Here is a 12,890-nt window from a genome sequence, read left to right as displayed (position 1 = left end):
AAGCGCTTAATAAATGCTATCATTATTATTATTAACAGCTTGCTCTGTGACCTTTGGCAAGTCACTTAACTTCTCTGTGCCTCAATTACCTCATCTGTAAAATAGGGATTAAATCCTCCTCCCCACAATTTAGATGAAGCCCCATGTGGGACAGGGATTGTGCCCAACCTGATAAATGTGTATCGACTTCATCCCTTAGAGCAGTACTTGATACATAGTAAGCGCTTAAATACCATTAAAAAAGAAGAGTTTCTACCTCTCAAATACCCTCCCTTCTCCCGCCATTAACCATCCAGTTCCCCTCCCGCTATTAAGCATTTCAACTTCTTTATTCAGTAACAAAAGAACTAGTGTAAAGCATTGGCTTTCCAAGAGCAAGATTTAATTCTGACCCAGAATGAGGCTTACAGTCAGAGTACTCTGAATTTTCTCTCACAGTATTAGAATTGCTTAAAGATGACTTTGCCTCCCATACCTGGAAAAAAAAAATTCCGAGGTCAAGGCTAAACTTACAAGGGCACCGGCTGTTAAATGAACATGTCTTTATCCTGAACTACAGTACTAGCGCTCGTTGTTCATCTTGCACATTGGACTTTATGGGATTTTTTGTACATGTATTTCATGGTTTCACTATCCCGATACAGCCTCCAACCAACAGCTAGCATTACTCATTCTAGAGATCTGTTAATGGTGGTATCTTAGCATTCTTCTTTCCTTTCGTCCCTTTGGTAGCACCAGACCAGCGGAAACCGCGCAACGTCAGGCAGTCGGCAGCATTGTGGGCGATGTAATACACGTTCAGCATGGCAGCCGGGCTGAGGATGTCCACTTCAGGCTTTTTCTGTTTCTTCTCATTAACGGACTTGCCCCGGGCTTTTGACTTTTTCCCTTTACCTGGCTGCAAAATCATGGGGAAAAAAAAGTATGAACATGTTCTTAAAACTCTTCATAGCGTTTTCAACACTGCTACAGAATTTGGGGAAAAAATATATGGGAAAAATAATGACCCTGTATGTCAGAAATTCATATCTATAAGGACAAGTATGGTAGATGTATTAGAAGTGGAAACAATCCAATAGATTTTCCCATAGCCGTTGCTCCTCTTTCATTCATTCATTTATTCAATCATATTTATTAAGCGCTTACTGTGTGCAGAGCACCGTACTAAGCGCTTGGGAAGTACAAGTTGGCAACATGTAGAGAGGGTTCCTACCCAACAACGGGCTCTTCCTACTCTACTAAGAATTATAATTATGGTATTTGTTAAGTGCTCACTATGTGCCAGGCACTATACTAAGCGCTGAGGTGGATACAAGCAAATGGGGTTGGACACAGTCCCTGCCCCATGTGGGGCTCGCAGTTTCAATGCCCATTTCACAGATGAGTTAACTGAGGCACAGAGAAGTGAAGTGACTTGCCCAAGGTCATAGAGCAGAGGAGTGGCAGAGCAGGGTTAGACCCATGCTGAATATCTATCCCTGTATCCTAGCTGCTCTGGTATCAGCTACTCTATACAATGTTCTTTCAAGAAGCAGGAATGTTCCTTCATCCCAGTGTGCTCCATGTTATGGGCCCTGTTTGTTTTTTGTGGGTTTTTTTAATGGCATTTGTTAAGCACTTACCATGTTTACTTTGTGCCAGGGACTGTACTAAGCGCTGGAGTAGATACAAGCTAATCAGGTTGGATACAGTCCACGCTCTATACGGGGCTCACAGTTTTAATAGCCATTTAACAGGGGATTAAGGCTGCCACTTCTCTGCTTTGTGACCTTGGGTAAGTCACTTCACTTCTCTGTACATCAGTTCCCTCACCTGCAAAATGGGGATTAAGACTGTGATACATGGACTGTATCCAACCTGATTAGCTCGTATCTCGGAATAGAATTAGCTCAGAACACCTGGCACATAGTAAATGCCATATACCATGAAAAAGACAAAAAAAACCCACCAGATGAGAGAACTGCGGCACAGAGAAATAAAGTGATTTGCCCAAGATCACACAGCAGAGAAGTGGCAGAGCTGGAATCAGAACCCAAGTCTTTCTGACTCCTAGATCTGTGCTCTATCTACTAAGGTACGCTGCTTCTCTTATTCCCACGGATCGTGTAGTGGCTAATTCTTCTTCTTGAATTTTATGCTCCTAAGGCCTAGAACAGTGCTCTGCATATAACATAGAGATAAATACTGATGACGACTAAACTTACTAATAATAATGACGGTATTTATTAAGCGCTTACTATGTGCAAAGCACTGTTCTAAGCGCTGGACTGTAAGCTTGTTGTGGACGAGGAACATGTCTACCAACTGCTATATTGTACTCTCCCAAGTGCTCAGTACAGGGCTCTGCACACATTAAGCGGTTTATAAATACGTTCGATTGATGATAACCAGAAGGATCTCGATCATTGGTGGTGGGTCAGTTAGAACCGAGAAGAGGGGGGGGAAAATCAAGATGTGACAACCTTCAGCAAAAATTAACTTTTAAATGAAAATAGCCCGGAAATTGCACCAGGAACCCAGTTCCTGGGGTACATGCAAATTAATATGGAAATCTAATCCTGGCTACGCTACTTGTCTGCTGCGTGACCTTGGGCAAGTCACAACATCTCTCTGACTCAGTAAAATGGGGACTAAGAAAGTGCTTAACAAATACCATTAAAAAAAAGATCATAGTCCTAGACAGGGCTGTAGGGAAAATGGCAGGGGAAGCCACTGTTTAGAAACCTACTCCCATGCACATATTTAGCAATTTCCAACTGGAAACGAGAAATCAAATTCAACACATGGCTGTCTATAGATACTGAGCAAGAAATCCCTTGGGCTGGTAAACTCAGTGCCACCATGATGGCTGGGAAACCTAAAGTTATTTCCAATTTCTAAATGGATTTAGACGTTGCTCCTCTGGAGTTCCTTCAAAAATGATAAAAATAAAAGATATGCATTTCTTACCAATTCTTTTCATGGACGTGCACTTTTCATTTTATAAAAGTGAAATATGGCTCTTGAAAAATGCTCCTAACTCTCCAGAACAAAAATTAATTTTGACAAAACCATAAATAGTAGGAACTGTTAGAAGTATTTTAGTTTTAGAAAGTGGTGAAAAGTAGTATACGTTAAGGCAGTATAAAACTTTAAAAGGGAAGGGGTGTTTCCAGCCAATTAATCAGTGGTAATTAGCGAGTGTATGGCAATGTACAAAGGGGGTGGGAAAGTACAATTAGGAACTGCAGGAACCATTTTAGTTTTGGATATTGGTGTAAAGTAGTTCACGCTAACGCAGTATAAAACTTTAAAAGGGAAGGGGTGTTTCCAACCATTTAATCAGTAGGAATTATTGAATGCATGGGGCTGTATTAAGGAGTAGGGAAAGTATAACAGAAAGAGAGAAGCAGTATTGCCTAGTGGATAGAACACAGGCCTGGGAATCAGATGGACCTGGGTTCTAATCCCAGCTCCACCACTTGTCTGTTGTGGGATTTAGGCAAGTCACAACTTCTCTGTGCCTCAATTGCCTCATCTGTAAAATGGGGACTAAGACTGCATGTGGACCATGGACTGTCCAACCCAATTAGCCTATCTACTGGCACACAGTAAGTACTTAACAAAAACAACACAAAACAAAAAAACAGTTGGCATGCAACAGTAGCCTGGAGCAGGCAGGGGTGGGTAACAAAAGGGTTACTGGAGAGAATTACTGGTCTCCTGAATTTAAAAATTTTGGATTCTCACTATTCTTATCACTTCCCTCAAACCTGTCTCCCTTAACATGTTAGTTTTTTTTCCTGTCTGTCTTTTTTAATGTCTGTTTCCCCATCTAGACTGGAAGCTTCTTGTGGAGTACACATCTACCAACTCTACTGTACTCTCCCAAATGCTTAGTACAGTGCACACAGGAAGTGCTCAATTAAAACAACTGATTGATTGAACTGTAATAAATATCAAGTCTGGGGAATAATGAGGCTCATCATTCTGGGCCTGTGTTGTGATTTATCTCCAGCACAGCTCCATAACCTAAAAGGCATTAGTTTTAAAGGTCCCAGACTCTCATTTGATAAAACATTTCACATTTTAAGTATTTATATAAGGCTAAAAAGTAGTAAGGGAAAAGTTGGGATAGCTGGCCTCAGAGTGAGGAAGACATATGACTGAAAACCTAATGCAAATCCATCTTTGGTAAAAAAAAAAATAGTCTTAGAGAATCTGAAATGCAATAAACAAAGACTGTACAAGGGACTTAGAATTTTATAATTCAAACAAAATAAGTACACAGATTACCATGGTAAATTCTCTCTTTCACTTGAACTGGTGAGAAAGGCATTAGTTCCCGACACTGCAAGAGAGGTAATAATTTAGTTACAGCACAGATTTAGCAAATGACGAGCTGTTTCCCCACCACTTGGAAGTAACAAGAATGTAGTAATGTCCCCCAAAATGAACAAACACCTGGCAGCTCAAGTGGCCAAGTAATTCAGTGGCACACCCTGAACCTGGGGGAGTCGCACATAATAAGCGCTCAATAAATCCGATTGATTCCAAGGAAAATGATCATACCTACTTTGTCCTTGTTAACACACTTTTGCTCTTGTTAACACTCATTTGCCCTAGGTAAACTCTTTATGGGCAGGGAACATATCTGCTAATTCTGTTGTGTTATTCCTTCTCAAGCGCTTAGTACAGTGCTTTGCACATACTAAATGCTCAGTAAATACAATTGATTAGCTATTAACACCCTTGAACGTGTGACAGATTCGTGAATAACAAGGGTAGGAAAGGCCCGGTAGTGCTGCAAAATGATAATAATTGTGGTATTTGTCAAGCGTTTACTATGTGCCAGCCACTGTTCTAAGCACTGGGGTAGATACAAGATAATCAGGTTGGACACAGTCCCTGTCCCATTCTTAATTCCCATTTTACAGATGAGGGAACTAAGGCACAGAGAAGCAAAGTGATTTGCCCAAGGTCACACAGCAGGTAAGTTGCAGAGCTAGATTAGAAGCAACAAGTGGCTCAGTGGCAAGAGCACGGGCTTGGGAGACAGAGGTCTTGGGTTCTAATCTCAGCTCCGCCACTTGTCTGCTGTGTGACCTTGAGCAAGTCACTTTGCTTCTCTGTGCCTCAGTTCCCTCATCTGGAAAATGGGGATGAAGACTGTGAGCCCACGTGGGACAACCTGATCACCTTATATCTACCCCAGCTCTTAGAACAGTGCTTTGGATACAGTAAATGTTTAACAAATACTATTATTATTATTATCTCTCCACCAGGCCAGGCTGCTTGACACAACCCCGCCAACAGCTTGCGGCCTGTCCTGGTCAGGCGAGATTTGGGGGAGAGGCGGGGCGAAAACCAAGCGGCGCCTTAGAATAATGATAATAATAATAATAATAATGGCATTTGTTAAGCGCTTACTATTCATTCATTCATTCAATCGTATTTATTGAGCGCTTACTGTGTGCACAGCACTGGACTAAGCGCTTGGGAAGTACAAGTTGGCAACATATAGAGACGCTCCCTACCCAACAACGGGCTCGCAGTCTAGAAGGGGGAGACAGAGAACAAAACAAAACATGTGGACAGGTGTCAAGTCATCAGAATAAATAGAAGTAAAGCTAGCTGCACATCATTAACAAAATAAATAGAATAGTAAATATGTACAAGTAAAATAGAGTAATAAATCTATACAAACATATATACAGATGCTGTGGGGAAGGGAAGGAGGTAGGATGGGGGGATGGGGAGGAGGACAGGAAAAAGGGGGCTCAGTGTGGGAAGGCCTCCTGGAGGAGGTGAGCTCTCAGTAGGGCTTTGAAGGGAGGAAGAGAGCTATGTGCGAAGCACTGTTCTAGGCGCTGGGGGTGATACAAGCTGATCAGGTTGTCCCACGTGGGGCTCACAGTCTTCATCCCCATTTTACAGATGAGGGAAATGAGGCCCAGAGAAGTTAATAATAATAATAATAATAATAATGACGATGGCATTTATTAAGTGCTTACTATGTGCAAAGCACTGTTCTAAGCACTGGGGAGGTCACAATACTAATAATAATATTTGTTAAGCGCTTACTATGTGCAAAGCACTGTTCTAAGCACTGGGAAGGATACAAGGTGATCAGGTTGTCCCACGTGGGGCTCACAGTCTTAATCTCCGTTTTCCAGATGAGGTAACTGAGGCCCGGAGAAGTGAAGTGACTTGCCCAGTCACACGGCTGACAATTGGTGGAGGCGGGATTTGAAGCCCTGACCTCTGACTCCCAAGCCCGTGCTCTTTCAACTGAGCCACGCTGCTTCTCTGCTGATCAGGTTGTCCCACAGTCTTCATCCCCATTTTACAGATGAGGGAACTGAGGCCCAGAGAAGTTAATAGTAATAATAATGATGGCATTTATTAAGCGCTTACTATGTGCACAGCACTGTTCTAGCTGGGGAGGTTACAATACTAATAATGATATTTGTTAAGCGCTTACTATGTGCAAAGCACTGTTCTAAGCGCTGGAGAGGTTACAATACTAATAATGACATTTTTTAAGCACTTACTATGTGCAAAGCACTGTTCTAAGTGCTGAGGGGGAGAGAGAAGCAGTGTAGGTCAGTGGAAAGAGCCCGGGCTTTGGAGTCAGAGGTCATGCGCTTAGTACAGTGCTCTGCACATAGTAAGCGCTCAATAAATACGATTGATGATGATGATGGGTTCAAATCCCACCTCCACCAATTGCCAGCTGTGACTTTGAGCAAGTCACAACTTCTCTGTGCCTCAGTTCCCTCATCTGTAAAATGGGGATTAAGACGGTGAGCCCCCCGTGGGACAACCTGATCACCTTGTAACCTCCCCAGCACTTAGCACAAAGCACTGTTGCTTTGCACATAGTAAGTGCTTAATAAATGCCATTATTATTATTATTACAAGTTGATCGGGTTGTCCCACGTGGGGCTCACAGCCTTAATCCCCATTTTCCAGATGAGGGAACTGAGGCCCAGAGAAGTGAAGTGACTTGCCCAGAGTCACACAGCTGACAACTGGTGGAGGCGGGATTTGAAACCCTGACCTCTGACTCCCAAGCCCGGGCTCTTTCCAATCAATCAATCAATCGTATTTATTGAGTGCTTCCTGTGTGCACAGCACTGTACTAAGTGCTTGGGAAGTACAAGTTGGCAACATATAGAGACGGTCGCTACCCAACAGTGGACTCACAGTCTAGAAGGGGGAGACAGAGAACAAAACATATTAACAAAATAAAATAAATAGAATAGATATGTACAAGTAAAATAAAAAGAGTAATAAATACGTACAAACATATATACATATATACAGGTGCTGTGGGGAAGGGAAGGAGGTAAGGCGGGGGGATGGAGAGGCAGAGGAGGGGGAGAGGAAGGAAGGGGCTCAGTCTGGGAAGGCCTCCTGGAGGAGGTGAGCTCTCAGTAGGGCCTTGAAGGGAGGAAGAGAGCTAGCTGGGCGGATGGGCAGAGGGAGGGCATGCTGAGCCACTGAGCCACGCTGCGGGTAGGACGCTGCGTTCTCGCCTGTCCTGCCATCGGCCCACGTCCTCCCCCGGGCCTGGAATGCCCTCCCTCTGCCCATCCGCCAAGCTAGCTCTCTTCCTCCCTTCAAGGCCCTACTGAGAGCTCACCTCCTCCAGGAGGCCTTCCCAGACTGAGCCCCTTCTTTCCTCTTCCCCTTGCCCCCCTCTCCATCCCCCTCATCTTAACCTCCTTCCCTTCCTCACAGCACCTGTATATATGTATATATGTTTGTACATATTTATTACTCTATTTATTTTATTTTGTTAGTATGTTTGGTTTTGTTCTCTGTCTCCCCCTTTTAGACTGTGAGCCCACTGTTGGGTAAGGACCGTCGCTGTATGTTGCCAACTTGTACTTGCCAAGCGCTTAGTACAGTGCTCTGCACACAGCGCTCGATAAATATGATTGAATGAATGAAAGGTAGACTGAGGGAGAGAGAAAGGGAGGGAGAGGGGGAGAGGTGGGGAGGGAGGGAAAGGGAGAGGGAGGGAGAGGGAGAGAGGTGGAGAGGTAGGGAGAGGGAGGGAGGGAAAGGGAGAGAGAAAGGGAGAGGGAAGGAGAGAGAGAGGTGGAGGGAGAGAGAAAGGGAGAGGTAGGTGGAGAGAGGGATATATGTTTGTATATGTCTGTATATATGTATATTTATATATGTCTGTGTATATGTTTGTACATATTTATTACTCTATTTATTTATTTATTTTACTTGTACATTTCTATTCTATTTATTTTATTTTGTTAGTATGTTTGGTTTTGTTCTCCGTCTTCCCCTTTTAGACTGTGAGCCCACTGTTGGGTAGGGACTGTCTCTATATGTTGCCAATTTGTACTTCCCAAGCGCTTAGTACAGTGCTCTGCACACAGTAAGCGCTCAATAAATACAATTGAATGAATGAATGAATAAATACGATTGATTGATTGACTGATTGACAGACAGTGGGTGGATAGGGAAGGCCGAGGCGGTGCCTCAGCCAGAGGTGAGGCCGGGGCGGCCCCAAGCAGCGCCGTCGGCGCGCGGGGATTGGACGGCCCCGCTGTCCATCTCCGCACACCTCACGCGCCCATTGGAGGGCGGGGCCCGCGCCGGGTTTACCCCGTTACCAAGGCGGTTAGCCCCGCCCCCCGACCCTCTCCCCCCCCTTCTCTCTCTCTCCCTCCCTCCCTCTAACTCTCTCATTCATTCATTCGTATTTATTCATTCATTCACTCAATCGTATGTATTGAGCGCTTCCTGTGTGCAGAGCACTGGACTAAGCGCCTGGGAAGTACAAGTCGGCAACATCTAGAGACGGTCCCTCCCCAACAACGGGCTCACAGTCTAGAAGGGGGAGACAGACAACAAAACAAAACATGTGGACAGGTGTCAAGTCATCAGAATAAATAGAAATAAAGCTAGATGCACATCATTAATAAATAGAACTCTCCCTCCCTCTACCTCTCGCTCCCTTTCTCTCCCTTTCCTCCCTCTACCTCCACCTCTCTCTCCTTCCCTCTCCCTTTCTCTCCCTCCCTCTCATCATCATCATCAATCGTATTTATTGAGCGCTTACTGTGTGCAGAGCACTGTACTAAGCGCCTGGGAAGTACAAGTTGGCAACATCTAGAGACAGTCATCATCATCATCATCAATCGTATTTATTGAGCGCTTACTATGTGCAGAGCACTGTACTAAGCGCTTGGGAAGTACAAATTGGCAACATATAGAGACAGTCCCTACCCAACAGTGGGCTCACAGTCTAAAAGCGGAAGACGGAGAACAAAACCAAACATACTAACAAAATAAAATAAATAGAATAGAAATGTACAAGTAAAATAAATAAATAGAGTAATAAATATGTACAAACATATACACAGACATATATAAATATACATATATACAGACATATACAAACATATATCCCTCTCTCCACCTACCTCTCCCTTTCTCTCTCCCTCCACCTCTCTCCCGCCTTCCCTCTCCCCCTCTCTCTCCCTTTCCCTCCCTCCCCACCTCTCTCCCTCTCCCTCCCTTTCTCTTTCCCTCAGTCTACCTTTCATTCATTCATTCAATCATATTTATCGAGCGCTGTGTGCAGAGCACTGTACTAAGCGCTTGGCAAGTACAAGTTGGCAACATATAGAGACGGTCCTTACCCAAAAGCAGGCTCACAGTCTAGAAGGGGGAGACAGACAACAAAACAAAACATATTAACAAAATAAAATAGAATACTAAATATGTACAAGTAAAATAGAGTATAAATCTCCCTCTCTCCCTCCCCCTTTCTCTCTCTCTCTCTCTCCTCCCTCCCTCTCTCTTTCTCTCTCTCTCCCTCAGTCTACCTTTCATTCATTCATTCAATCGTATTTATTGAGCGCTTACTGTGTGCAGAGCACTGGATCAAGCGCTTGGGAAGTCCAAGTTGGCAACATCTAGAGACGGTCCCTACCCAACAGCGGGCTCACAGTCTAGAAGGGGGAGACAGACAACAAAACAAAACATATTAACAAAATAAAATACATAGAATAGTAAATACGTACAAGTAAAATATATAGAGTATAAATCTCCCTCTCTCCCTCCCCCTCTCTGTCTCCCTCAGTCTACCTTTCATTCATTCATTCATTCAATCGTATTTACTGAGCCCTTACCGTGTGCAGAGCACTGGACCAAGCACTTGGGAAGTACAAGTTGGCAACATCTAGAGACGGTCCCTACCAAGAGAGGGCTCACAGTCTAGAAGGGGAAGACAGACAACAAAACAAAACATATTAACAAAACAAAATAAATAGAATAGTAAATATGTACAAGTAAAATAGAGTATAAATCTCCCTCTCTCCCTCTCCCTTTTTCTCTCTCTCCCTCAGTCTACCTTTCATTCATTCATTCAATCGTATTTACTGAGCGCTTACTGTGTGCAGAGCACTGTACTAAGCGCTTGGGAAGTCCAAGTTGGCAACATCTAGAGACGGTCCCTACCCAAGAGCGGGCTCACAGTCTAGAAGGGGGAGACAGACAACAAAACAAAACATATTAACAAAATAAAATACATAGAATAGTAAATATGTACAAGTAAAATATATAGAGTATAAATCTCCCTCTCTCCCTCCCCCTCTCTGTCTCCCTCAGTCTACCTTTCATTCATTCATTCAATCGTATTTACTGAGCCCTTACTGTGTGCAGAGCACTGGACTAAGCACTTGGGAAGTGCAAGTTGGCAACATCTAGCGACAGTCCCTACCCAAGAGAGGGCTCACAGTCTAGAAGGGGGAGACAGACAACAAAACAAAACATATTAACAAAACAAAATAAATAGAATAGTAAATATGTACAAGTAAAATAGAGTATAAATCTCCCTCTCTCCCTCTCCCTTTTTCTCTCTCTCCCTCGGTCTACCTTTCATTCATTCATTCAATCGTATTTACTGAGCGCTTACTGTGTGCACAGCACTGTACTAGGCGCTTGGGAAGTCCAAGTTGGCAACATCTAGAGACGGTCCCTACCCAACAGCGGGCTCACAGTCTAGAACGGGGAGACGCACAACAAAACAAAACATATTAACAAAATAAAATAAATAGAATAAATATATACAAGTAAAATAAATAGAGTAATAAATATGTACAAACAGATATACAGGTGCAGTGGGGAGGGGAAGGAGGTAAGGCGGGGGGGGATGGGAAAAGTCTAGACTGTGAGCTCACTGTTGGGTAGGGACCGTCTCTATATGTTGCCAACTTGGACTTCCCAAGCGCTTAGTAAAGTGCTCTGCACACAGTAAGCGCTCAACAAATACGATTGATTGATTGAAAGTCCCCACCTTTCTCTCCCTTTCCCTCCCTCCACCTTTCTCCCTCTACCTCTTCCTTCCTCTTTCTCTCCCTCTCCCTCTCTCATATTCATTCACTCATTCAATCGTATTGAGCGCTTACTGGGTGCAGAGCACCGTACTAAGCGCTTGGGAAGTACAAGTTGGCAACACATAGAAACGGTCCCTACTAAGCACCGTACTAAGCGCTTGGGAAGTACAAGTTGGCAACATATAGGAACGGTCCCTACCCAACAACGGGCTCACAGTCTTATATCTTAGAGAAGCAGCGTGGCTCAGTGGAAAGGAGCCTGGGCTTTGGAGTCAGAGGTCATGGGTTCAAATTACGGCTCTGCCAGTCATCGTCTGTGTGACTTTGGGCAAATCACTTCAATCAATCAATCAATCGTATTTATTGGGACTGTAATATGTATTCATTCATTCAATCGTATTTATTGAGCGCTTACTGTGTGCAGAGCACTGTACCAAGCGCTTGGGAAGTCCAAGCTGGCAACATAGACAGTCCCCACCCAACAGCGGGCTCACAGTCTAGAAGGGGGAGACAGAGAACAAAACCAAACATACTAACAAAATAAAATAAATAGGATAGGTACAAGTAAAATAAATAATAAATAGAGTAATAAATATGTACAAACATATATACAAATTAGAACCCAGGTCCTTCCGACTTCCGAAGCCCGGGCTCCTGCCACCGAGACACACAAGGCTCTGGGCCCCTTCTAGACTGTGAGCCCACTGTTGGGTAGGGACTGTCTCTACATGTTGCCAGCTTGTACTTCCCAAGCGCTTAGTACAGTGCTCTGCACACAGTAAGCGCTCAATACATATGCTTGATTGATTGGGCCTCAGTTCCCTCATCTGTAAAATGGGGATGAAGACTGTGAGCCCCCCCGCGGGACCACCTGATCCCCTTGTAACCTCCCCAGCGCTTAGAACAGTGCTTTGCACCTAGTAAGTGCTTAATAAATGCCATTATTATTATATCTCTCTCTTTCTCCCTCCCCACCATCAAGCTATTGCCCCCTTTACCTTGTGGGAGGATGGGAAGCGTTCGGGGCCCCGGCTGAATCTCTTTCGGGGGACTTGATGAGGGATGGGGAAGGGAAGAAGGGAGAGGAAGAAGGGAAGGGAAGAAGGGAGAGGAAAAAGGGAGGGGATGGGATAAAATCAGACTGGGCGGGTGGGATGGAGGGGAAGAGGCCCCTCTCTCCTACTGCGCATGCGCCAGGTGGTTGGGCCGCCTCCCGCCCCCTCAGGAAAAGGCGCGTGAGGCCTGAGGCGGCCCTCAGGAAAGGATTCATTCATTCAGTCAGCCATTCATTCATTCATTCAATCATCAATCAATCAATCAATCGTATTTATTGAGCGCTTACTGTGCGCAGACCACTGGACTAAGCGCTTGGAAAGTCCAAGTTGGCAACATCTAGAGACAGTCCCTACCCAACAGTGGGCTCACAGTCTAAAAGGGGGAGACAGACAACAAAACCAAACATACTAACAAAATAAAATAAATAGAATAGATATTCATTCATTCAGTCGTATTTATTGAGCGCTTACTGTGTGCAGAGCACTG

General features: G+C 44.2%; 1 protein-coding gene across 1 annotated transcript; it reads right to left on the bottom strand.

The window, feature by feature from the left end:
- Positions 1–360: 360 nt before the first annotated feature.
- SMKR1 (small lysine rich protein 1) lies at positions 361–12,517 on the bottom strand. Its single transcript, XM_038752983.1, has 3 exons — positions 12,347–12,517; positions 4,276–4,330; positions 361–898 (listed from the first exon to the last, which is right to left on the bottom strand). The coding sequence occupies exons 2-3, from the start codon at positions 4,276–4,278 to the stop codon at positions 674–676; spliced, it is 228 nt and encodes a 75-aa protein (XP_038608911.1). The 5' UTR covers positions 4,279–4,330; positions 12,347–12,517; the 3' UTR covers positions 361–673.
- Positions 12,518–12,890: the final 373 nt, after the last annotated feature.

Source organism: Tachyglossus aculeatus, chromosome 10 (genome assembly GCF_015852505.1).
Source record: "Tachyglossus aculeatus isolate mTacAcu1 chromosome 10, mTacAcu1.pri, whole genome shotgun sequence".
Lineage (NCBI taxonomy): Eukaryota > Metazoa > Chordata > Mammalia > Monotremata > Tachyglossidae > Tachyglossus > Tachyglossus aculeatus.
Note: the sequence above shows the minus strand (reverse complement) of the source record. Positions and strands in the feature narration are given on the sequence as shown.